This window comes from Aythya marila (assembly GCF_965140915.1).
Source record: "Aythya marila genome assembly, chromosome: 2".
NCBI lineage: Eukaryota > Metazoa > Chordata > Aves > Anseriformes > Anatidae > Aythya > Aythya marila.
The window spans coordinates 156,096,064-156,120,050 of record NC_139043.1 but is presented as its reverse complement, the minus strand read 5'-3'; the positions used below and the strand labels follow the sequence as shown (position 1 = coordinate 156,120,050).

The following is a 23,987-nucleotide window of genomic DNA, read 5'->3' as shown; positions in this document are numbered from 1 at the left end:
GTGTGGTCATCCATATGTATTGATGATGGGCTGGAAAACCAGCTGGTGCCCACCTGTGTTGTTGGTGATGACATCCTTGAGAGGGGAGGTTCAGTGGGCCTTTACAACCCCACACGATGGCCTATTGAGCAAAACATTAGTAGTAGGTGAACTGGAAAGAGCGTTGGGTTGAAAAAAGGAAGAGGACGAATGTCAGGATGGGATGCAGATAGATTTTATTGAGGGGAAAAAAAATAAAAGGAAGAGGCAAAAATAAAAGCACCTGAGTCTGAGGTGCTATTAGAGTGACCACCAGCTGCTCTCCCTTGTCTACAGCACATTTCCGAAGAGAACTGAGAACATCCTGTCCTAATGAGGAGAGTAGCAGAGAGGTAGTCAATCCATGGTGGCATTTGGACTATGAACCATTTATAGCAGTAGAGAGTAGCGGCCGTAGGTGGTGGTGCTACGGAAAGGAGAAAGAGGAAGAAAGAAGGAGGTATGTTGGCCATGTTTCCTGACAGCATGAGCTGGCTCCTTCCATGCTTGCTTGCTTTGTTGTGTCATAGAATGATGAGCTGCAGCTGGTCAGCGTGTGTGTCATGAATAGCACAGAGGAGAGTCTTCAGGCTGAGAGCTGTCTTGCGTGGTATTGGAGGCTTCTGTCAGGGGTGTTGGCGTGGGTCCTTAGCAGGGGTAGCAGGCTCTTCCACCAGAGAAGCAGCCCAGGCCTCCAAAGCCATGGCCTCCAAGGCCATAGCCTCCGAAGCCGCCGGAGGAGACGGGCACTCCCTGGGCGCTGAGGTTGCTGCCCACGGCAGCTGATGCGGAGGATCCAACGGCGGTGTTCTGGGGGAAGGAGCTGAGGATGGGTCCTGGCAGGGTGACCAGCACGGCAGGAGGCTGGATGACGACGCGGGAGTCCTCGCACTGCCTGACACAGGGCTCGTTGCAGCTGTTAGCCAGCGGGGTGGGTCCGCAGGGGCGGCAGATGTCGTAGCAGGACATGTCTGTGTTATGGAGGGTGCCTGGAAGAGAGTGTGTTGGGAAGGCGGAGGGTATTGGGGGTGTGTGGAGTGGTACTGTGGGAGGCCAAGGGAGCAGGGAGTCCTTGGGTAGTGGGGAGCATGGCTTTGGGGGGGCAGAAGGGCTTCTGAGGCTGGGGGGATTGTAAGGTTTGGGAGATAAGGCTGGTCTGGTGTGCGAAGGATGGGAGTGGAGTTCAGGCTCACCTTGTTGGTCGCAGGGGAGAAGGTGTCAGCAGGAGTGTGTGAGGGTGCTACAAGCAGGTCCGGCTTATATATTGGCCCCCGAGTGCCTTTTGGGCAAGAAACCCTTTGCGCATGACAGCAGTTGGTATGAGCTGCTCTTACATGACAATGCCTGGCAAGTAATGAGGTGGGGTATGTTGTTGTTCCCACAACGCTCTGGTGTCCTTTCCTCCTGTTGAGGATGTTTCTTTGTGGCCGTGGCAGCAGCTTTCAAGAGTGGCTCTTTGGGTGGATTTGCATGGAGTGTGCGTTTGAGGGCAGTCAGCAGATGCGGCCAAAGTATGGGAGAGGTGGGGTGTCATGAAGTGAGGTCATGGCGTGTCACTCATGCGGTGCTGTTTGCGGCTGCATTGTTGCGAGGAGGGGGCCCTATTTGCTGGCCTCGCATTAATACTGGCTGGTCTGGGCTTCTCAGATGTGCTAGGCACAAGGCACTGGCACTAGTTTCACACTCGTTCCCTCCTTGCCATCCTGCCCTCTCCCTACGCTTGTGTTCATTCCTTCTATTTCACATTGGGTGTGCTTCACCGGTCGGTGGTTTGGTGGCCGTTGTGCTTGGAAGGTCCTTTGTGGGAGAAGGGAGGTTGTGTGTTTTCTTCTTGTGGCAGCTTGGGGGTGGTCTGGCTCCCTTGTCTTCGTTCCTGCCTATCCGGGATTTAGAACAAGGAGGAGATTCAGCCTGAGCACCCTTCTCTGCGGGTTGAAAATGCCCATCTCATCTTCTCTTCTATATTGAAGAGGCTCAAGGCCCTTCAGCATCTTGATAGCCCTGCACTGGAATTGCTCCAGCCTGTCTGCTTCAACCTTCCCTGGGGCGCCTCAAACGGGACAAAGGACTCCACAAGGGGCCTCACCAGTGCTGAGGAGAGATGACGGAGTGCATTCCTCAGTTTGCTGGCATCGCTCTTCCCCGTGCCCTCCTGGAGCCTGGTGGCCTCTTTTGCCGCAAGGCTGCATTGCTGACTCATCGTCAGCTTGCTCTCCAACAGCAACACAAGGTCCTGCTTGGCAAAGCTGCATGCCCCTGTGTCGGACAACACCATGTCCTGCTGCTCTGTGTTAGTCCTCCCCAGAGGCAGCAATTTGCTTTGCCCCTTCTGAAACTTCATGATGTTCCTCTCTGCCGAGTTCTCCAGCCTCTGCACATCATTCTGAATGGTGCCACGTTCATCACGTGCATCAGTTGCTCCTCCCAGTCTCGGGACATCTTCAGACTTCCTGTGGGGTCACTCCATCCCATCACCCACCTCACTAATGAGGATATGGAACAGAGCTGGGCTTGCTGCTGACTCCTGGCCCACACCGATAGGGCCTTGCCTCTAACTCGGCTCTGTGCCACTCAGCACAGGACTCTGCCCCCAAGCAATTGGCCATTTTTCAGCCCATCTCAGCGTACCTTTATCTAACCCATACTTTGTTTGCTTTTCTATGAGCGTGTCAAGCTAGCAAGAGCCAAAGAAAGCCCATACTACATACAGGCTTTACTAAACTTGAGCTGCGGCCACTGCCTTTTCCTCATCCACCAAGCTGGTCACTTCAACGTAGAAGACGCTGAGGAGGCTCCCGTGTGACTTTCCCTATGTAAATCCTTGCTGACTACTGCCCATCACATTATTGTTCTTCGTCTGCTTGACAGCGCTTTCCGGGAGGATTTCCTTTAGAACCTTCCCAGCGACTGAAGTCAGGCCAACCAGCCTCTGGCTGCGCACACCTTCCTTCTTCACCTTCTTGAACAGAGGAGCGGAGTGAGTCTCTTCCAGCCTTCAGGAGCCTCTCCCACTCACCAGGACCTTTCCAAGAGAATTAGTAGTGGCCTTGCAAGGACACCACACCATGCCCTAAGCATTCCTGCCTTCAATGCAGCAGGCCTCATGGACCATGGCACACCCAGTTGCACAGCCCCCATTCCTACCTTGCTTCATCTTCCTCAGCAACCAATACTACTCACTTCAGCAGCAAGCCAAATCCACCTCAGCCGAATGGGGACAGGCCTTGCCACTGGGCAGCCATGCCAGGACCACCCATCAACAAGGTGCTCACGGCTGCGGCCCTGCGCACCATTCATGCCTCCAATTACCTGCTGCAGGGTCCAAACCCTGCGTCTGACCATCAAACCTAGGCAGGGAAAGGGTCTCACCCTTGGACACTCAGCACTGAACAAGACCCCAAAACCTCGGCCTCAGTCTCCCTGACAAACCACTGCCCCTCAGCTCAGGGCTTGCAAGCTCTCAACCGGGCCTGAGAGGACAACGTCCTACAGTCGCAAACACCTCTCCTCTGCATGAACAAACAACCACCCCCAAGCTGCCACAAGAAGAAAACACACAGCCTCCCTTCTCCCACAAAAGGACCTTTCAGGCACAAAGGCCACCAAACCACCGACCAATGAAGCACACCCAATGTGAAAGAGAAGGAATGAACACAAGCGCTGGGAGATTGCAGGATGGCAAGGAGGAAGCGAGTGTGACATCAATGCCTGCGCCTCGTGCCCAACTCACCTGGGAATCCCAGACCAGCCTGCATTATGGTGAGGCCAGCAAATAGGGCCCCCTCCTCGCAACAATGCAGCCGCAAACAGCACCGCACGAGTGACACGCCATGACCTCACTTCATGACACCCCACCTCTCCCATGATTTGGCCGCGTCTGCCGACTGCCCTCAAACACACGCTCCATGCAAAGCCACCCAAATAACAACTCTTACTTAAAAGCTGCCGCCACGGCCACAGAGACAAATCCTCAACAGGAGAAAAGGACACCAGAGCGCTGTGGGAACAACAACACACCCCACCTCATTACTTGCCAGGCTTAGGCATGTAAGAGCAGCTCACGCCAAATGCTGTCATGCGCAAAGGGTTTCTTGCCCAAAGGCACTCAAGGACCAGCATAAAAGCCTGCCCTGCGCATAGCACCCTCACACACACCTCCCGACGCCTTCTCACCTGCGACCAACAAGGTGAGCCTGAACCCCACTCCCATCCATTCCTCCACAGACCAGCCTTATCTCCCTACTCCCTGTCTCCCCCCAGCCTCAGCAGCCCTTCTGCCTCCCCAAAGCTATGCTCCCCACTACCCAAGGCCTCCCTGCTCCCTTGGCCTCCCCACCACCACTCCACACACCCCTAACACTATCCGACTTCCAAACACGCTCTCTTCCAGGCACCCTCCACAACACAGACATGTCCTGCTACGACATCTGCCGCCCCTGCGGACCCACCCCGCTGGCTAACAGCTGCAACGAGCCCTGTGTCAGGCAGTGCGAGGACTCCCGCGTCGTCATCCAGCCTCCTGCCGTGCTGGTCACCCTGCCAGGACCCATCCTCAGCTCCTTCCCCCAGAACACCGCCGTTGGATCCTCCGCATCAGCTGCCGTGGGCAGCAACCTCAGCGCCCAGGGAGTGCCCATCTCCTCTGGCGGCTTCGGAGGCTTTGGCCTTGGAGGCTTTGGCTTCGGAGGCCTGGGCTGCATCAACGGAGGAAGAGCCTGCTACCCCTGCTAAGGACCCACGCCAACACCCCTGACAGCAGCCTCCAACACTGTGCCTGCCAGCTCTCAGGCTGAGGACGCTCCTCTGTGCCGCTCATGGCACACGGGCTCACCAGTTGCGGCTCATCATTCCATGGCACAAGAAAGCTAGGAAGCCCTGAAAGGGCTCGCCCATGCTGTCAGGAAACATGGCCAACATACCTCCTTTCTTCCTCTTTCTACTTTCCATAGCACCACCACCTACAGCTGCTAGTCTCTGCTTCAATGCCTTGCTCACTAGCACAATCCCTCCGGAAACCTTCTGGGGCTGCTCCTACCACGGAGTAGGGACACCTTGGGGCTCTGGGAAAATCTGCTCTACGCAAGGGACATAGGCTGGTGGTCGCCCTCCAGGCACCTCAGAATGTGCACCTTGACGCTCCTTCTGTTTCATGTTTTCCTCAATAAAATCAATCTGCATCCCATATCCTCAGATGCCTCCTCTTGTTTTCTTCTCCCAACGCTCTTCCAACTTTACCTGACAAAGAGGAGAAAAAACAGGGCTCAAGTGGCCATCAGGGCCCAAGCCTCTTGGTGTTCAAGAAGCGTTTGCACAACACTCTTACATAGATCCTTCTCACTACCATGGAAAGACAAGATGGCCATGCAGCAGATAAGGAATTGTGTGGATGGTCACATCTCAAGAGTTGCGCTCAACAGCTTGGTGCCCAGGTGGACACCAGGGAGGAGTGATGTCCCTCTGGGGTTGCAACTGAAACCAGTATTATTTAACAGAGTTGTCCCTCACAAGGACACCACACGTATGGTGCGAGATTCCTCGTGGATTATGGATGCTCCTGTGCGCCGTCCCTGACCCTCTGGGTCATCAGCTCCACAAGCACGGCTATTTCTCGCAAGGCATGAACCAGAGAAGCAAGGACGTGGACTATTCCACGATGCTTGGAAACATGGCCCACTTACATTCTACCATTCTCCCACTTCTTTCCTTGACTTGCACTGTCTCCAATGTCTGGTTCTCCCTGCTCCTATGATGGGCTCACAAGCCAAACACCACCAGGGATGGACTCCCTCTCTGTTGCTCCCATCACAGGGCAGGAAGATCTCCATGCTCTGGGAAAATCTTTCATGCACAAGGATGACGTTGTTGGTCACCCATCATGCACCCAAGAACCCCGGGGATGTTCCACTTGCTACTCCTTCCTTTCCATGCGCTTTCCTCAATAAAGGTCTAAAGGTCTCATGCTAGGCTGACGCTCCTCCTCTTCCCTTCTTCTTCCCACTTCCCTCACTACAAAGCCAAAGCTCAAGACATCATCGGGGCTAGTCAAGAAGGGCCACCACACCTTGCAGCACATCACACAAGACCTACACTTCACCAAATAAAGGCTTGGGCACGCAAAGGCTCTGCTGCACATGCCCTCTGAAACAATCCCTCCGTGTCAGCACACACTGGACTGTTTCTCACCCAGCACGTTCTCCCGCATTGACAACAGATGCAGCCACAGAATGCCTTCCGTTTGGAAGTAACCTCTGGACACCATGTACTGCAAGCACCCTGCTCAAGCACAGGCAGCTACAGCAGGCTGTCCAGGACCATGTGCAGTTCCTGGGTTTCTCATATCTGCCAGGATGGAAATGCAAAACCTCTGCTTGAGTTCCACTGCTTGACCACTCTCACAGGGAAAAAGGGGTTCCTTCTCTTCCAAGGAAATTGCTTCTCTGTGGCTTTCACTCTCCTTTCCCCTGGCAGCAGGCAGTAACTGAATTTAGTCTGGGTCCCTTGCCTTCATTCCCACCTATCTGGGATTTGGAACAAGAAGGAGATTCAGCCTGAGCACCCTTCTCTGCAGGCTGAAATCGCCCAGCTCTCTCTCCTCCTCATATTGAAGAAGCTCCAGGACCTTCAACATCTTGGTAGCAATGCACTGGAATTGCTCCAGCCTGTCTGCTTCTAGGTTCCATTGGGGCACCTCAAACTGGACAAAGGACTCCACAAGGGGCCTCACCGGTGCTGAGGAGAGATGACGGAGCGCCTTTCTCAATTTGCTGGCAACGCTCTTCCCCATGCCCTCCTGGAGCCTGGTGGCCTCATTTGCCACAAGGCTGCATTGCTGACTCAAGGTTCGGATCGGTAAAGCTGCCTGCCACTGTAAGTCTGGTTACATTCAATGTATGTTGAATTATCACCATCATGCATGCACACTTAATGCAATAAGCATTATAAGCACAATTACACAATCACGATCACGGATTCACAAATAAGAGAATACACTTTCAGTCTAGTAAATTAGAAGCAACAGGAGTACAAGTCCTTGTTCACCAAAAGGCCATGCTTTGGTTATCAGTTTGAGCCAGAGCTGCCCATGCAGTCTGTCAGTTCCACAATACCATCTGGTTCCTGATCCCGGAAGGGATGTCACAGAGTCTGGCCACAGTGCCTTTGCTCTGCTCCACTCTCCATACTATGTCTCTTAGACTCAGCACACCAAGATTCCCTGGTGTTACAGATACCTAGGGTTGCAGGCTTTGTTGCCAAAGACAATACCATGTAAGTACTTCATTGCATATCCTCTGCATCTGAGCCTTGAAGTTTTCTCAATGCTAAACGATCCCTTAAGAGGTGAACAAGTGTTTAGCTTAACTGAGTAACCTCCAGCAATTATTCTAACATGTCAAGTAGATGTCTCTCCATTTTACTGAGACATCAGTCTCACTAAACTCTCAACTAACCTCTCAAGACAACTTAGCTATTGAGCGCAACACCTGAGATGTGACCATGCACACAATTCCTTATCTGATGAGTGTCCCATCATGTCTTTCCATGGTAGTGAGAAGGAGCTATGTAAGAGCGTTTTCCAAATGCTTCTTGAACACCAAGAGGCTTGGGCCCTGATGGCCACTTCAGCCCTGCTTTTTCTCCTCTTTGTCAGGTGAAGTTGGAAGAGCGTTGGGAGAAGAAAGCAAGAGGAGGCATCTGAGGATATAGAATGCAGATTGATTTTATTGAGGAAAACATGAAACAGAGGGAGCGTCATGTGGGAGGTGCACGTTCTGAAGTGCCTGGAGGGCAACCACCAGCCTACGTCCCCTGCACAGAGCAGATTTTCCCAGAGCCACAAGGTGTCCCTACTCCGTGGTAGGAGCAGCCCCAGAAGGCTTCCGGAGGGATTGTGCTAGTGAGCAAGGCGTTGCAGCAGAGAGTAGCAGCTGTAGGTGGTAGTGCTACGGAAAGGAGAAAGAGGAAGAAAGAAGGAGGTATGTTGGCCATGTTTCCTGACAGCATGGGCTGGCCCCTTCCTTCCTTGCTGGCTTTCTTGTGCCATGGAATGATGAGAGGCAGCCGGTGAGCCTGTGTGCCATGAGCGGCACAGAGGAGCGTCCTCAGCCTGAGAGCTGGCTTGCACGGTGTTGGAGGCTGCTGTCAGGGGTGTTGGCGTGGGTCCTTAGCAGGGGTAGCAGGCTCTTCTGCCAGAGAAGCAGCCCAGGCCTCCGAAGCCAAAGCCTCCAAGGCCAAAGCCTCCGAAGCCGCCGGAGGAGATGGGCACTCCCTGGGCGCTGAGGTTGCTGCCCACGGCAGCTGATGCGGAGGATCCAACGGCGGTGTTCTGGGGGAAGGAGCTGAGGATGGGTCCTGGCAGGGTGACCAGCACGGCAGGAGGCTGGATGACGACGCGGGAGTCCTCGCACTGCCTGACACAGGGCTCGTTGCAGCTGTTAGCCAGCGGGGTGGGTCCGCAGGGGCGGCAGATGTCGTAGCAGGACATGTCTGTGGTGTGGAGGGTCCCTGGAAGAGAGGGTGTTGGGAAGGCGGACGGGTGTTAGGGGTGTGTGGAGTGGTGGTGGGGAGGCCAAGGGAGCAGGGAGTCCTTGGGTAGTGTGGAGCATGGCTTTGGGGAGGCAGAAGGGCTTCTGAGGCTGGGGGGATAGTAAGGCTGGGCAGACAAGGCTGGTCTGTGGAGGAATGGATGGGAGTGGGGTTCAGGCTCACCTTGTTGGTTGCAGGGGAGAAGGTGTCGAAAGGAGTGTGTGAGGGTGCTACAAGCAGGGCAGGCTTTTATGCTGGTCCTTGAGTGCCTTGGGGGCAAGAAATCCTTTGCGCATGACAGCATTTAGTGTGAGCTGCTCTTACATGACAATGCCTGGCAAGTAATGAGGTGGGGTATGTTGTTGTTCACACAACGCTCTAGTGTCCTTTTCTCCTATTAAGGATGTGTCTTTGTGGCCGTGGCGGCAGCTTTCAAGAGTGGCTCTTTGGGTGGATTTGCATGTAGTGTGCGTTTGAGGGCAGTCAGCAGACGCGGCCAAAGCATGGGAGAGGTGGGGTGTCATGAAGTGAGGTCATGGCGTGTCACTCATGCGGTGCTGTTTGCGGCTGCATTGTTGCGAGGAGGGGGCCCTATTTGCTGGCCTCTCCATAATACTGGCTGGTGTGGGCTTCCCAGATGTGCTAGGCATGAGGCACTGGCAGTGGTTTCACACTCGTTCCCTCCTTGCCATCCTGCCCTCTCCCTACGCTTGTGTTCATTCCTTGTCTTTCACCTTGGGTGTCCTGTGTCAATTGGTGGCTTGATGGCCTTTATACTTGGATGGTCCTTTTCTGGGAGACGGGAGGCTGTGTGTTTTCTTCTTGTGGCAGCTTGGGGGTGGTCTGGCTCCCTTGTCTTCCTTCCTGCCCATCCGGGATTTTGAACAAGGAGGAGATTCAGCCTGAGAACCCTTCTCTGCGGGTTGAAAACGCCCAGCTCTCACACCTTCTCCTAATCTTGGAAGAATCTCCAGGCCCTTCAGCATCTTGGTAGCCCTGCACTGGAATTGCTCCAGCATGTCTGCTTCAACCTTCCCTGGGGCGCCTCAAACGGGACAAAGGACTCCACAAGGGCCTCACCAGTGCTGAGGAGAGATGACGGAGCGCCTTCCTCAATTTGCTGGCAATGCTCTTCCCCATGCCCTCCTGGAGCCTGGTGGCCTCTTTTGCCTCAAGGCTGCATTGTTGACTCATCGTCAGCTTGCTCTCCAAAAGCAATGCAAGGTCCTGCTTGGCAAAGTGTCTGCCCCTTTGTCGGACATCACCATGTCCTGCTGCTCGGCGTTAGTCCTCCCTATAGGCAGAACTTTGCTTTGCCCCTTCTGCAACTTCATGATGTTCCTCTCTGCCCAGTTCTCCAGCCTCTGCACATCATTCTGAATGGTGCCACGTTCATCACGTGCATCAGTTGCTCCTCCCAGTCTCGGGACATCTTCAGACTTCCTGCGGGGTCACTCCATCCCATCACCCACTTCACAAATGAGGATATGGAACAGAGCTGGCCTCGCTGCTGACTCCTGGACCACACCGATAGGGCCTTGCCTCTAACTCCGCTCTGTGCCATTCAGCACAAGCCTCCGCACCTAAGCAATTGGCCATTTTTCAGCCCATCTCAGCGTACCTTTATCTAACCCATACTTTGTTTGCTTTTCTATGAACGTGTCATGGGAGCAAGAGCCAAAGAAAGCCCTTACTACATACAGGCTTTACTAAACTTGAGCAGCTGCCACTGCTTTTTCCTCATCCAACAAGCTAGTCACTTCAACGTAGAAGACGCTGAGGAGGCTCCCGTGTGACTTTCCCTATGTAAATCCTTGCTGACTACTGCCCATCACATTCTGGTTCTTTGTCTGCTCAACAACGTTTTCTGGGAGGATTTCCTTTAGAACCTTCCCAGCGACTGAAGTCAGGCTAACCTCTGGTTTCCTAAACCCTTCCTTCTTCACCTTCTTGAACACAGGAGCGGGGTGAGTCTCTTCCAGCCTTCAGGAGCCTCTCCCACTCACCAGGACCTTTCCAAGAGAATTAGTAGTGGCCTTGCAAGGACACCACACCATGCCCTAAGCATTCCTGCCTTCAATGCAGCAGGCCTCACGGACCATGGCACACCCAGTTGCACAGCCCCCCTTCCTACCTGGCTTCATCTTCCTCAGCAACCAACACTACTCACTTCAGCAGCAAGCCAAATCCACCTCAGCCGAATGGGGACAGGCCTTGCCACTCGGCAGCCATGCCAGGACCACCCATCAACAAGGTGCTCACGACTGCGGCCCTGCGCACCATGCATGTCTCCAACTGCCTGCTGCAGGGTCCAAACCCTGTGTCTGAACTTCAAGGCCTAGGCAGAGAAAGGGTCTCACCCTTGGACGCTCAGCACTGAACAAGACCCCAAAAGCTCTGCCTCAGTCTCCCTGACAAACCACTGCCCCTCAGCTCAGGGCTTGCAAGCTCTCAACCGGGCCTCAGAGGACAACGTCCTACAGTCGCAAACACCTCTCCTCCGCATGATCAAACTACCACCCCCAAGCTGCCACAAGAAGAAAACACACAGCCTCCCTTCTCCCACAAAAGGACCTTCCAAGCACAAAGGCCACCAAGCCGCCAACTGACGCAGGACACCCAATGTGAAAGAGAAGGAATGAACACAAGCGTTTGGAGTGGACAGGATGGCAAGGAGGGAGTGAGTGCGATGTCAGTGCCAGCGCCTCGCGCCCAGCACATCTGGGAAACGCAGACCAGCCAGTATTATGGCGAGGCCAGCATCTAGGGCCCCTTCCTTGCAACAATGCAGCCGAAAACAGCACCACACGAGTGACACGCCATGACCTCACTTCATGACACCCCACCTCTCCCATGCTTTGGCCGCATCTGCTGACTGCCCTCAAACGAACGCTCCATGCAAATCCACCCAAAGAGCCACTCAAAAGCTGCCGCCATGGCCACAGAGACACATCCTTAACAGGAGAAAAGGACACCAGAGCGTTGTGGGAATGACAACACACCCCACCTCATTACTTGCCAGACTTAGGCATGTAATAGCAGCTCATACCAAATATTGTCATGCGCAAAGGATTTCTTGCCCCGAAGGCACTCGGGGGCCAATATATAAGCCGTCCCTGCTCGTAGCACCCTCACACACTCCTCCCGACACCTTCTCCCCTGCGAACAACAAGGTGAGCCTGAACCCCACTCCAATCATTCGCCCACCCGACCAGCCTTACCTCCCCAACCTTACAATCCCCCCAGCCTCAGAAGCCCTTCTGCCTCCACAAAGCCATGCTCCCCACTACCCAAGGCCTCCCTGCTCCCTTGGCCTCCCCCACCACCGCTCCAGACACCCACAACACCCTCAGCCTTCACAACACCCTCTCTTCCAGGAACCCTCCACAACACAGACATGTCCTGCTACGACATCTGCCGCCCCTGCGGACCCACCCCGCTGGCTAACAGCTGCAACGAGCCCTGTGTCAGGCAGTGCGAGGACTCCCGCGTCGTCATCCAGCCTCCTGCCGTGCTGGTCACCCTGCCAGGGCCCATCCTCAGCTCCTTCCCCCAGAACACCGCCGTTGGATCCTCCGCATCAGCTGCCGTGGGCAGCAACCTCAGCGCCCAGGGAGTGCCCGTCTCCTCCGGCGGCTTCGGAGGCTTTGGCCTTGGAGGCTTTGGCTTCGGAGGCCTGGGCTGCATCAACGGAGGAAGAGCCTGCTACCCCTGCTAAGGACCCACGCCAACACCCCTGACAGCAGCCTCCAACACTGTGCCTGCCAGCTCTCAGGCTGAGGATGCTCCTCTGTGCCGCTCATGGCACACAGGCTCACCAGCCGCAGCTCATCATTCCATGGCACAAGAAAGCCAGCAAGGAAGGAAGGAGCCAGCCCTTGCTGTCAGGAAACATGGCCAACATACCTTCTTCTTTTTTCCTCTTTCTCCTTTCCATAGCACCACCACCTACAGCTGCTAGTCTCTGCTGCAATGCCTTGCTCACTAGCACAATCCCTCCGGAAACCTTCTGGGGCTGCTCCTACCACGGAGTAGGGAGACCTTGTGGCTCTGGGAAAATCTGCTCTGCGCAAGGAAAATAGGCTGGTGGTCGCCCTTCAGGCACCTCAGAATGTGCACCTTGACGCTCCCTCTGTTTCATGTTTTCCTCAATAAAATCAATCTGCATCCCTTATCCTCAGATGCCTCCTCTTGTTTTCTTCTCCCAACGCTCTTCCAACTTCACCCGACAAAAAGAACAAAAAGCAGGGCTCAAGTGGCCATCAGGGCCCAAGCCGCTTGGTGTTCCAGAAGCATTTGGATAATGCTCTTACATAGTTCCTTCTCACTACCAGGGAAAGACATGATGGGCCACTCAGCAGAGAAGGAATTGCCTGCATGGTCACATCTCAAGAGTTGCACACACAGCTAGCTTGTCTTGAGAAGTTAGTTGAGAGTTTAGTGAGACTGATGTCTCAGTAAAATGGAGAGACATCTATTTGAAATTTTGGAATAAGTGCTCGAGGTGTCTCGGTGAGGCTAAACACTTGTTCACCTCTTAAGTGATGGTTCAGTGTTGAGGAAACTTCAAGACTCAGATGCGGAGGATATGCAATGAAGTACTTACATGGTATTGTCTTTGGCAACAAAGTCTGCAACCCTAGGTATTTGTAACACCAGGGACTCTTGGTGTGCTGAGTCTAAGAGACATAGTATGGAGAGTGGAGCAGAGCAAAGGCACTGTGGCCAGACTCTGTGACATCCCTTCCGGGATCAGGAACCAGATGGTATTGTGGAACTGACAGACTGCATGGGCAGCTCTGGCTCAAACTGATAACCAAAGCATGACCTTTTGGTGAACAAGAACTTGTACTCCTGTTGCTTCTAATTTACTAGACTGAAAGTGTATTCTCTTGTTTGTGAATCCGTGATCGTGATTGTGTAATTGTGCTTATAATGCTTATTGCATTAAGTGTGCATGCATGACGGTGATAATTCAAGATACATTGAATGTAACCAGACTTACAGTGGCAGTCAGCTTTACCGAGCAGAACCTTGAGTCAGCAATGCAGCCTTGTGGCAAAAGAGGCCACCAGACTCCAGGAGGGCATGGGGAAGAGCGTTGCCAGCAAATTGAGGAAGGTGCTCCGTCATCTCTCCTCAGCACCGGTGAGGCCCCTTGTGGAGTCCTTTGTCCTGTTTGAGGCGCCCCAGTGGAAGGTTGAAGCATACAGGCTGGAGCAATTCCAGTGCAGGGCTACCAAGATGCTGGAGGGCCTCGAGCCTCTTCAATATGAGGAGAAGGTGAGAGAGCTGGGCGATTTCAACCCACAGAGAAGGGTGCTCAGGCTGAATCTCCTTCTTGTTCCAAATCCCAGATGGCTGGGTACAAAGACAAGGGACCCAGACTAAATTCAGTTACTGCCAGGTGCCAGGAGAAAGGGTATGCCTCACAGCATAGCCCTGAAGGGAAGTGCATCTCAGGCCTATCTCCTTGAGGAACAATCTCAGATGCAGACAAACAGCAACAAGGAATTAGGGTATACTCTAGGGTGTATTTTGGAAGTGCATGACTGAATTTATATACCCCCAAGAACCCTGCAGTAAGTCGCAGCTGAACTTTGCCATTCTTGAGCCTTTAAGTCACTGTTTCTATTGTAGCAAATACCATTAAAATAATTCTTTTAAATTCTCAGATGATCAAACGTTGATGAAGAGCTGTTAAAAATCATACCATCTATACCTCAAAATATAAAATAAATCCTAAATTACTGCTCTATTAAAGCAGTGTGAAATCTAATTCCATGACGTGCCCAACCCTTAGTGTGGTCATCCATATGTATTGATGATGGGCTGGAAAACCAGCTGGTGCCCACCTGTGTTGTTGGTGATGACATCCTTGAGAGGGGAGGTTCAGTGAGCCTTTACAACCCCACACGATGGCCTCTTGAGCAAAGCGTTAGTAGTAGGTAAAGCGGAAAGCGCATTGGGTTGAAAAAAGAAAGACAACAAATGTCAGGATGGGATGCAGATAGATTTTATTGAGAGGAAAAAAAAATAAAAGGAAGGAGAAACAATACAAGAGCCAGGGTTTGAGGTCCTATTAGAGTGACCACCACCTGCTCTCCGTCATCTACAGCACATTTCCCCAGAGCACTGAGAACTTCCTGTCCTACTGAGGAGAGTAGCAGAGAGAGTCTCAATCCATGGTGGCATTTGGCTTATGAACCAGTCATAGCAGCAGAGAGTAGTGGCCGTAGGTGGTGGTGCTATGGAAAGGAGAAAGAGGAAGAAAGAAGGAGGTATGTTGGCCATGTTTCCTGACAGCATGGGATGGCCCATTCCTTCCTTTCTTGCTTTCTTGCTCATGGAATGAGCTACGGCTGGTGAGCCCGTGTGCCATGAGCGGCACAGAGGAGCGTCCTCAGCCTGAGAGCTGGCTTGCACGGTGTTGGAGGCTTCTGTCAGGAGTGTTGGCATGGGTCCTTAGCAGGGGTAGCAGGCTCTTCCACCAGAGAAGCAGCCCAGGCCTCCGAAGCCATAGCCCCCAAAGCCAAAGCCTCCGAAGCCGCCAGAGGAGATGGGCACTCCCTGGGCGCTGAGGTTGCTGCCCACGGCAGCTGATGCGGAGGATCCAACGGCGGTGTTCTGGGGGAAGGAGCTGAGGATGGGTCCTGGCAGGGTGACCAGCACGGCAGGAGGCTGGATGACGACGCGGGAGTCCTCGCACTGCCTGACACAGGGCTCGTTGCAGCTGTTAGCCAGCGGGGTGGGTCCGCAGGGGCGGCAGATGTCGTAGCAGGACATGTCTGTGTTGTGGAGGGTGCCTGGAAGAGAGGGTGTTTGGAAGGTGGAAGGTGTTCTGGGTGTGTGGAGCGGTGGTGGGGGAGGCCAAGGGAGTGGGGAGGCCTGGGGTTGTGGGGAGCATGGGGGTGGGAAGCTGGAAGGGCTGCTGAGGCTGGGGTCACAGGGCGTATGGAAAGACAGGCCTGGTGGGGTGGGCGAAGGAGGGAATCAGGGTTCAGGCTCACCTTGTTGTTCGCAGAGGAGAAGGCGTCGGGAGGAGTGTGTGAGGGTGCGAGGTGCAGGGCCGGCTTTTATGCTGGTCCTTGAGTGCCCGTGGGGCAAGAGAGCCTTTGCGCATGACAGCATTTGGCATGACCTGCTCTTACATGTCAAAGCTTGGAAAGTAATGAGGTGGGGTGTGTTTTTGATCCTGCAACACTCAATTTTCACGTCCTCCTCTTGAGGACATCTATTTGGCAATGGTTGCACCTTTCACGTGAAAGTAATTATTAGAGGCCAAGGGATTGCTCTTGAAGGTGCATGTCAGGGCGGGCAGAAGACGTGACCCAAGCATAGGAGAGGAGTGGTGTTTTCAGTGAGGTCATGGTGCTGCTCTCATGTGGTGTGGTTGCGGCTTCATTGTCAAGAGGGGCTTCCTGCATACAGTGGGCATGAGGTGCAGCCACTTCCTATTACGACAAGGTTACCCATCTAATTGACCAAAGGAAGGCAGTACATGCAATTTCTTTGGATTTCAGCAAACCTTTTGATACTGTTTCTCACAACATCCTCTGGAACAAAATGTCTAGCATGTAGTTATATAAATACATAACACAGTTGGTGGACTGTTGGCTGACTGGTCAAGTTCAAAGGGTTGTAGTAAATGGGGTTATATGAGTCCTGCAGCCAGTCACTAGTGGGGTTCACCAGGTCTTCATTTTGGACCCAGTTCTCTGTGATGTTTTTGTAAATGATCTGGATATAAGTCTCAAATGCATACTAAGTAAGTTTGCAGATGATAGGAAATAAGGAGTTGCTGTTGTCTCCCTCAATGTTGTCGAGAGAGATCTTCATAGACCACAGGGCTGTGCAACCACCAATCCCATGAAGTTGAAGACTAATTGTCATATTTGGCACTTGGTACAGGGCACCCTGGCAATACGTACAGAATGGGAGATGAGAGAGCTGGAGAGCTGCCTTGTGGAAAGGGATCTGGGGCTTCTAGTTGACAGCAAGATGAGTATGAGTCAACAGTGTGCCCTTGTAGCCAAAAGAGCAAACCATGTACTGGGATAAATCAAAAGCACTGCTGGCTGGTCAAGGAACGTGACTGTCTGGCAGTTGACATGGGTCTTGTTGACACGGGTATTTAGCAGGAATCGAATACTTCCTCAGCTCAGGTGGAAACCAAAAAGGTTGCACCCATGAATACTGTCAGAGCTCCCTCATGTCTCTCTGAGGCCATTTTCAATTACTTGTTGAATATCACAGGATTTGTGAGCGGTTCCTGAGGACTAGAAGTGACTGATACCACTCCTTACTAAACACAAGGCAATTTTAGTCAGACAGTAAACATTTGAGACAATACATATTTGAACTTCTAATTTTTTCATTCCAAAGGAATCACTAGATTTGGAATGGACAACAATGGACTTTGGAATGGACAACTCATCAGGAGGAAAACAGGAGGAAATGAAAAGGTAGAGTTGCGGGAAGAACAGCACACCCCACCTCATTACTTGCCAGGCTTTGGTATACAAGAACGGCTCTTGCAAAATGCAGTTGTGCGCAAAGGCTCTCTTGCCCCCAGGCACTCAAGGACCAGCATAAAAGCCGGCCCTGCGCCTCGCACCCTCACACACTCCTCCAGACGCCTTCTCCCCTGCGAACAACAAGGTGAGCCTGAACCCCACTCCCAACCTTTGCCTGCCCCATCTGACCCATCTCTCCACACGCCCTCTGACCCCAGCCTCAGCAGCCTTTCTGCCTCCCCAAAGCCATGCTCCACACTACCCTAGGCTCCCTACCCCCTTGGCCTCCCCCACCACCGCTCCACACACCCCCAATACCCTCAGCCTTCACAACACCCTCTCTTCCAGGCACCCTCCACAACACAGACATGTCCTGCTACAACTTCTGCAACCCCTGCGGACCCACCCCGCTGGCTAACAGCTGCAACGAGCCCTGTGTCAGGCAGTGCGAGGACTCCCGCGTCGTCATCCAGCCTCCTGCCGTGCTGGTCACCCTGCCAGGACCCATCCTCAGCTCCTTCCCCCAGAACACCGCCGTTGGATCCTCCGCATCAGCTGCCGTGGGCAGCAACCTCAGCGCCCAGGGAGTGCCCATCTCCTCTGGAGGCTTCGGAGGCTTTGGCTTTGGGGGCTATGGCTTCGGAGGCCTGGGCTGCTTCTCTGGTGGAAGAGCCTGCTACCCCTGCTAAGGACCCACGCCAACACCCCTGACAGCAGCCTCCAACACCGTGCAAGCCAGCTCTCAGGCTGAGGATGCTCCTCTGTGCCGCTCATGGCACACGGGCTCACCGGCTTCGGCTCATCATTCCATGGCACAAGAAAGCCAGCAAGGAAGGAAGGGGCCAGCCCATGCTGTCAGGAAACATGGCCAACATACCTTCTTCTTTCTTCTTTTCTCTCCTTTCCATAGCACCACCACCTACCACCGCTACTCTCTGCTGCAATGCCTTGCTCACTAGCACAATCCCTCCGGAAACCTTCTGGGGCTGCTCCTACCACGGAGTAGGGACACCTTGGGGCTCTGGGAAAATCTGCTCTGCACAAGGCACACAGGCTGGTGGTCGCCCTTCAGGCACCTCAGAATGTGCACCTTGACGCTCCCTCTGTTTCATGTTTTCCTCAATAAAATCAATCTGCATCCTATAACCTCAGGTGCCTCCTCTTGCTTTCTTCTCCCAACGCTCTTCCAACTTCACCCAACAAAAAGAACAAAAAGCAAGGCTCAAGTGGCCATCAGGGTCCAAGCCTCTTGGTGTTCAAGAAGTGTTTGGACAAGGCTCTTACATAGCTCCTTCTCACTACCATGGAAAGATATGATGGGCCACTCAGCAGATAAGGAGTTGTGTGCATGGTCACATCTCAAGAGTTGCGCTCAACAGCTCGGTGCCCAGGTGGACACCAGGGAGGAGTGGTGTCCCTCTGTGGTCTCTATTGAGGCCAGTATTATTTAACAGAGTTGTCCCTCACACAGACACAGTATGGTGCGAGACTCGTCGTGGATCGTGTTTGCACCTTTGTGCCGTCCCTGACCCACTGGGTCATCAGCTCCACAACCATGGCTATTTCTGTCAAGGCACAATCCAGAGAAGCACAGAAATGGGCTGTTGTGGTTTCACCCAGCTGGGCATCTGAGTTTCAGGACTGATGTAACATTAGTTAATCATGAATCATAGCAGAGTTTGGGAAAAATATACTCCACCACATTTTTCTCTAACTTATTTATAAGTTAACGTGATTGTCATGTAGTCAAACAGTTTTTCAACTCTGATGTGATACATCATTTTCCCATGAATTATTTCAATAGGCACATGTTTTAAGGAGGTACCCGCCTTTCTTTTTGATCATGGATTTGCCCGTCAAGGAAGGGTCACATTAAGGTCTATTGTGATTCATAATAGACCTCATAAGCCTCTGCCACACTTATGTCAAGCACAGAAGAAGAGCGGATTCCCACAACATACTAAGTCTGTTCTGACCACGTGAAGTTGGGTTTTCAATGTCTCCAAGGATGAGGACCCAAAAACTAATCCTCTGTTGTGGTGGTTTTACTCAGGTGGGCAGCCGAGCTCCACCACAACTGTTTTCTCACTCCCTCTCCTCAAAGGGAAAGGGGGTGAAAATACGATGAAAAACGCTCAAATATTGAGATAAGGGCAGGGAGATCACTCAACAATTACCGTCACAGGCAAAACAGACTCAGTATAGGGAAATGAGAGAAATATATTAACTGTTGTTAACAAACTAGAGAAGTGAGAGACAACGAGAACAAACTAAAAATGCCTTTCACCCATCCAACCTCTTCCACCTCCTCCCCACTGAGCGACAAAGGGTAATGGAGGAATGGGGGCTGTGATCAGTCTGTAACACTTCATCTCCGCCGCTCCTTCTGGGTCACTCTCTTCTTCTGCTCTAAGGTGGGGTCCCTCCCCTATGTTGCCATCCTTCCTGAACTGATCCTGTGTGGGCTTCCCACAGGCAGCAGCTCTTCAAGAACTGCTCCAAATATGGGTCCATACCCCAGGGTCATCAATCATGAGCAAACTGCTCCAACGTGGGTCTCCCATGGGCTGCAGGTCCAGACTGGAGCCTGTTCCTGTGGGGGCTCTCCATGGGCCGCAGCCTCCTCCAGGCCACATCCACCTGCTCCACTGGGGGCTCCTCCACCCATGGAGGGGCTGCAGCGTGGAGATCTGCTCCATGTGGGACCCATGGGCTGCAGGGGCACAGCCTGCTCCACTAGGGGACTCTCCATGTGCCGCAGGGGAAGTTCAGTTAAATATGCTCTCACAGTGGTACCAACAACATTACTTTTTCACAGAATCACAGAATATTAGAGATTGGAAGGGACCCTGAAAGATCATCTAGTCACATCCCCCTACCTGAGCAGGAAAACCTAAATCATGTCACACAGGAACACATCCAGGAGGGTTTTGAAAAGTCTCCAGAGAAGGAGACTCCGCAACCCCCCTGGGCAGCCTCTTCCTGTGTTCTGTCACCCTCAATGTAAAAAATTGTTGTCTCATATTTAAGTGGAACCTCCTTTGTTCCAGCTTACACCCATTGCCCCTTGTCCTATCAATGGGTGTCACCGAGAAGAGCCTGGCTCCACTCTCCTGACCTTGAACACTTCCACAGCTTCTGTGGGCAACCTGTTCCAGTCTCACCACCCTCACAGTAAATTATGTCTTCCTAATAGCTAATCTAAATCTGTCCTCCTTTTTGAAAACCGTTACATTTTGTGCTGTCACTACAGGTAAAAAGGTCTTTTCCATCTTTCTTATAGGCTTCCTTTAATACTTAAAGGCCACAATGAGATCTCCCCAAAGCCCTCTTCTGTGAGAACACAATTCTCTCAGTTTTTAAGAGGTGTTTTAGCCTTCTCATCACTTTTGTGTCCCTCCTCTGAACCTGCTACAATAGATCCATGTCTTTAACTTTAACTTTTGGTTAGCCCAGAAATGGCTAGGCAGTTGGACTGGATAATCTTTGAAGGTCCCTTCCACCCGAACTATTCTATTCAATCCCACTCCAGGCTCAGCAAAGACAGAGAAATGGCCTCACCCCATGACACTCAACCACCCCCCCAAGAGACCATAAAGGCCATCACTAACCAGGCTGCTATTCCTGTGGCTCACATTCCTCCTTGAGCAATGCCACCAGCCTCTGCCCTCAGCAGAGCTGGGCACTCACAGCCCCAGCAGGCAGCTAACAACCAGAGCCTGCCAGTCATAGGGCACCTGGCAGCCCCAGCACCTGCAGAAGCTTCTGGAAGCTTCCAGAAAGTGCCCACCAGGACCCCACAATCAACACCTCCCCGTAAAATAAGGACATGATCTTCACCAAACTGCCCGCCAAACAACTGCTGGGCTGCAGTGGGGGCAAGTGAGGAAACAAATGACTAGAAATACTGCTGAAAAACAGACAAAATACTGCACGTACAGATATTAGGGAGATTAGAAGGGTTACAGAAAAGCAAAATGCCCCATTAAGGTAACACCCAAAAGCTGCAGTCAATACCTCAACACGTACTGTTCATCTTGGCTGTGCTGCAAGATGCCAGGGAGACCTGTTCATGGTCCTGTCATGATTCCCCTGTCACGATCTCCCTTTGGTGTCCAACCGCCTAGGAGTCTCCATGACACGGTGTCCTCTCCCTGTGGGGAACCACGGTCATCCTCACATGGTCCCCCTTGCTGTGAGGACCCTGCTAAAGCCATGCAAGATGCCCATGTCACCACCCCCTTGCCATGGAGTCCTCAGCTGACCAAGCAGAGGGTCCTTGTTCCACCATCCACCCCACCGTGTGGTTCCCATTCTGCCGACACGGGAGTCCTCAGGCCTTGGTCACTTCTTGCTACAGGGTCACCAAATGATCTGTTTTGGGGGGATGCCCAGGTGACCATCAGGCCACCAACCTGACTCCTGCAAGGTCCCTGGGCCACCTGTGTAGGGGACCCCAAGTGTGAGAAACAAAGTGGTGTTTTTGCAGCAGAATGTGTTTTTGCAGTGAAAAATTCCACCAACCTTTCATATTCAAGAGTGATTGTGCAGCGTAGCAGTGGGGAGTACGTTAAGAAGATAAGGGGAAGGACCCACAGTCCCAAAATAAGGAGGGTAGCTAAGAAAAACAGGATGAGCAGTATGAAATTGGTAAAAGCAAAAACCATGGGCCCTCTAGTCATGAGAGAAGAAGGAAAAATAATAAATAAAAGGAAAAAGGAGAAATGAACGGTTGGACAAATAAAATTGTACGTTTATGGTACAGAAGTGCGTTGAGTAGTTTGTGGCCCTGTAGTGAGGAACCAGGGGAGGAATTGAGCGTTGGGTACTAGGGAATATAAGGTTATGATATCCTTTTCCTGTGTACTCCTGCCATTGCAATCACAAAGAAAATAGCTTTACAGAAGACCCTGTCTGAGAAAATTACTGAGTTTTTTTCTCACACAAGTCACCATCCTTCTGCCCCAGTGTCCCCGAGGCACCCATGCAGGAAGCTCCCGGTCACCATCCTCCCCACAAAGGGGTCCCCAAGGCATCGTATGGGGACGCTGGGGACCAGGAGCAGGAACAAGACCCTGCTCTGCTGTGGAGATGGGACTCCTGTGGGGCTGCATGGGTAAGAGCTGGTGGGGTGAAGGCACTTTCCCTTGTGCCACCTTCCCATGTTGGTACTCAAACATTGATCTCTGAGTATTACCACCTCCCCCCTCCTCCTGTTGCCCATTACCGATGCCGTTCACTTTTTCTTCTCATTTCTTTTTTTTTTTTCCTATTATTATTATTTTTTTTATTATTTTTTTATTTTCAGTTTTTGCTCTCTGTAATTCCTGCCGTGCAGGAAGGCTCCTGCAAAACAGGTGAGCTCTGGGGTGAGACTTGCAGTCTCCGGGGCTATTGGCAGCACTGAAATATTCATCAAAAGCAAATTTAGAGAACCTCTCCGCAGCAGCTGGAGTCCAGAGCGCTGGAGAGTTCGGCACACAGCTGCAGTCGGCCTCATTTCAAAGACGAAGCTTTTGCTGGGAACAAAGGCCTTCCCTGAAATCAAAACCAAGCATCACCTGCCTCGGAGCCAGGCAAAGAGAGGAGGAATGGGCTTGGATCTGCTTGGCGTTTTCATGCCGTGATTTAGTGCAGATAGCTCATCTCCCCTGGAGACGTGCCTCGTTGGCCTTGAGGGGTTTATTTCAGTTCATCTTCTACTAATCTTTATTCAATACAAGGAAAAAATATATATATAAATCTTATTACCTGCTCTTACGAGAGAGTTGTCCTCCTTGGAGTTCTGCCAGCTTGACGTCAACCCTTGGACTGGAACGGGTGCCAATCTCGTCTCTCTGCAGCCCTGTGACATGCCTGAGCAGCCAGGCCCAGCGGGATGTCTGCCTCATGCTTCAGAGGCCGTCTGAGCCCAAACTTGCTCCAGAGCTGCTCGTTTCGGGCACAGTCAGCTCAGACGGGTTCAGGGAGCGCTTGGGAGGAGGCTCACAGCCACGTTGTCCTCCACCCAGATCCCCCACCTCCTGGCAGCACGGATGGACCGGCGCACGCTTCCCTCCCATCCACCCTCGTGCCAGCAACCCCCAGGGGAGCCAGAGGCGAGGTCGCCTTGGCTTTTCCCTGCCCAGCCTGGGTATTTGCTGTACCTCATCCTTAGGAGACCCCAAGCCAGGCACGCAGCAGGAGAAACCTGCCGGAGCAGGTCCACCTTCACCCTCCTGAGCTACAGGTGGAGCGGGTGGCACCTCTCCCAGTGTCTGACTCGCGTTGTGACTCTCAGCCGCCCCAAACCTCGTCGCAGAGTGGTCACAGCCTGCAGCCACGCGGGGTCTTTCCCTCCTCTCCCTCGGGAGGACTGGACTTGGCAGGACTCGGTGGCGAGGGCATTAGCGCACAGCAGCCGCTCCCCACAAGCCAGGAGCCTGCGAGGAGCCGGATTTATACCTTTTATTTATACCCAAGGCCAGAAATGCTTCATTTGAATTGCGATTGGTTCATATTTCATATGCAGAGAAACCTCCCATCATTAGCAAGGGCAAGGACGGAGGATGGGGGGTTGGGTCTGGGGCGAGCTGTGGCCGTTGTTCCTTGAATCATCGCTTCGAGCTGGCTCCCACCCTGGGGTGGGCAGCATCTGGGTGGCTCGGCTCCGTCTTCCCCACTTCCCTGGGTGGAACAGGGAGGGCAGAGAAGGGCTGGAGCCGAAACCAGACCAGTTGGAGAGAAATAGGTCACCCACGAGGAAGCTTCGTTGCAGAAATGAGGCAGCAGGCGAAGGCAGTGGGCTCTCCAGCTGCTGCTGGATCTGACGAAGCCGCCCAAGCTTTCCCCTGGCTGCTGTGAGGTCTCCGGGTTGTGCCACCCTGGAGACCTCTCTGCTTGAGCTACGCGGTCTGCTCCACGCTTCCATACTCGACAGATCTTGCTGGA

At 52.9% G+C, this 23,987-nt stretch overlaps 6 protein-coding genes across 6 annotated transcripts; 3 read left to right on the top strand and 3 right to left on the bottom strand.

Moving 5' to 3' along the window:
* Nucleotides 1-666: 666 nt before the first annotated feature.
* Nucleotides 667-987, bottom strand: LOC309875568 (feather keratin 1-like; the record flags this gene model as incomplete). Its single annotated transcript, XM_082755130.1, has 1 exon — nt 667-987. The coding sequence occupies one exon, from the start codon at nt 985-987 to the stop codon at nt 667-669; it is 321 nt and encodes a 106-aa protein (XP_082611256.1).
* A 3,441-nt stretch (nt 988-4,428) lies between these two features.
* On the top strand, nt 4,429-4,749 carry LOC309875536 (feather keratin 1-like; the record flags this gene model as incomplete). Its single annotated transcript, XM_082755086.1, has 1 exon — nt 4,429-4,749. The coding sequence occupies one exon, from the start codon at nt 4,429-4,431 to the stop codon at nt 4,747-4,749; it is 321 nt and encodes a 106-aa protein (XP_082611212.1).
* Nucleotides 4,750-8,179: 3,430 nt separating this feature from the next.
* Nucleotides 8,180-8,500, bottom strand: LOC309875456 (feather keratin 1-like; the record flags this gene model as incomplete). The annotated part of the gene is made up of 1 exon (XM_082754873.1): nt 8,180-8,500. One exon carries the CDS (start codon nt 8,498-8,500, stop codon nt 8,180-8,182), a length of 321 nt encoding a protein of 106 aa, XP_082610999.1.
* A 3,438-nt stretch (nt 8,501-11,938) lies between these two features.
* LOC309875431 (feather keratin 1-like) lies at nt 11,939-12,259 on the top strand (the record flags this gene model as incomplete). Its single annotated transcript, XM_082754839.1, has 1 exon — nt 11,939-12,259. One exon carries the CDS (start codon nt 11,939-11,941, stop codon nt 12,257-12,259), a length of 321 nt encoding a protein of 106 aa, XP_082610965.1.
* A 2,747-nt stretch (nt 12,260-15,006) lies between these two features.
* Nucleotides 15,007-15,327, bottom strand: LOC309875175 (feather keratin 1-like; the record flags this gene model as incomplete). The annotated part of the gene is made up of 1 exon (XM_082754318.1): nt 15,007-15,327. One exon carries the CDS (start codon nt 15,325-15,327, stop codon nt 15,007-15,009), a length of 321 nt encoding a protein of 106 aa, XP_082610444.1.
* A 2,098-nt stretch (nt 15,328-17,425) lies between these two features.
* Nucleotides 17,426-17,746, top strand: LOC309874832 (feather keratin 1-like; the record flags this gene model as incomplete). Its single annotated transcript, XM_082753454.1, has 1 exon — nt 17,426-17,746. One exon carries the CDS (start codon nt 17,426-17,428, stop codon nt 17,744-17,746), a length of 321 nt encoding a protein of 106 aa, XP_082609580.1.
* Nucleotides 17,747-23,987: the final 6,241 nt, after the last annotated feature.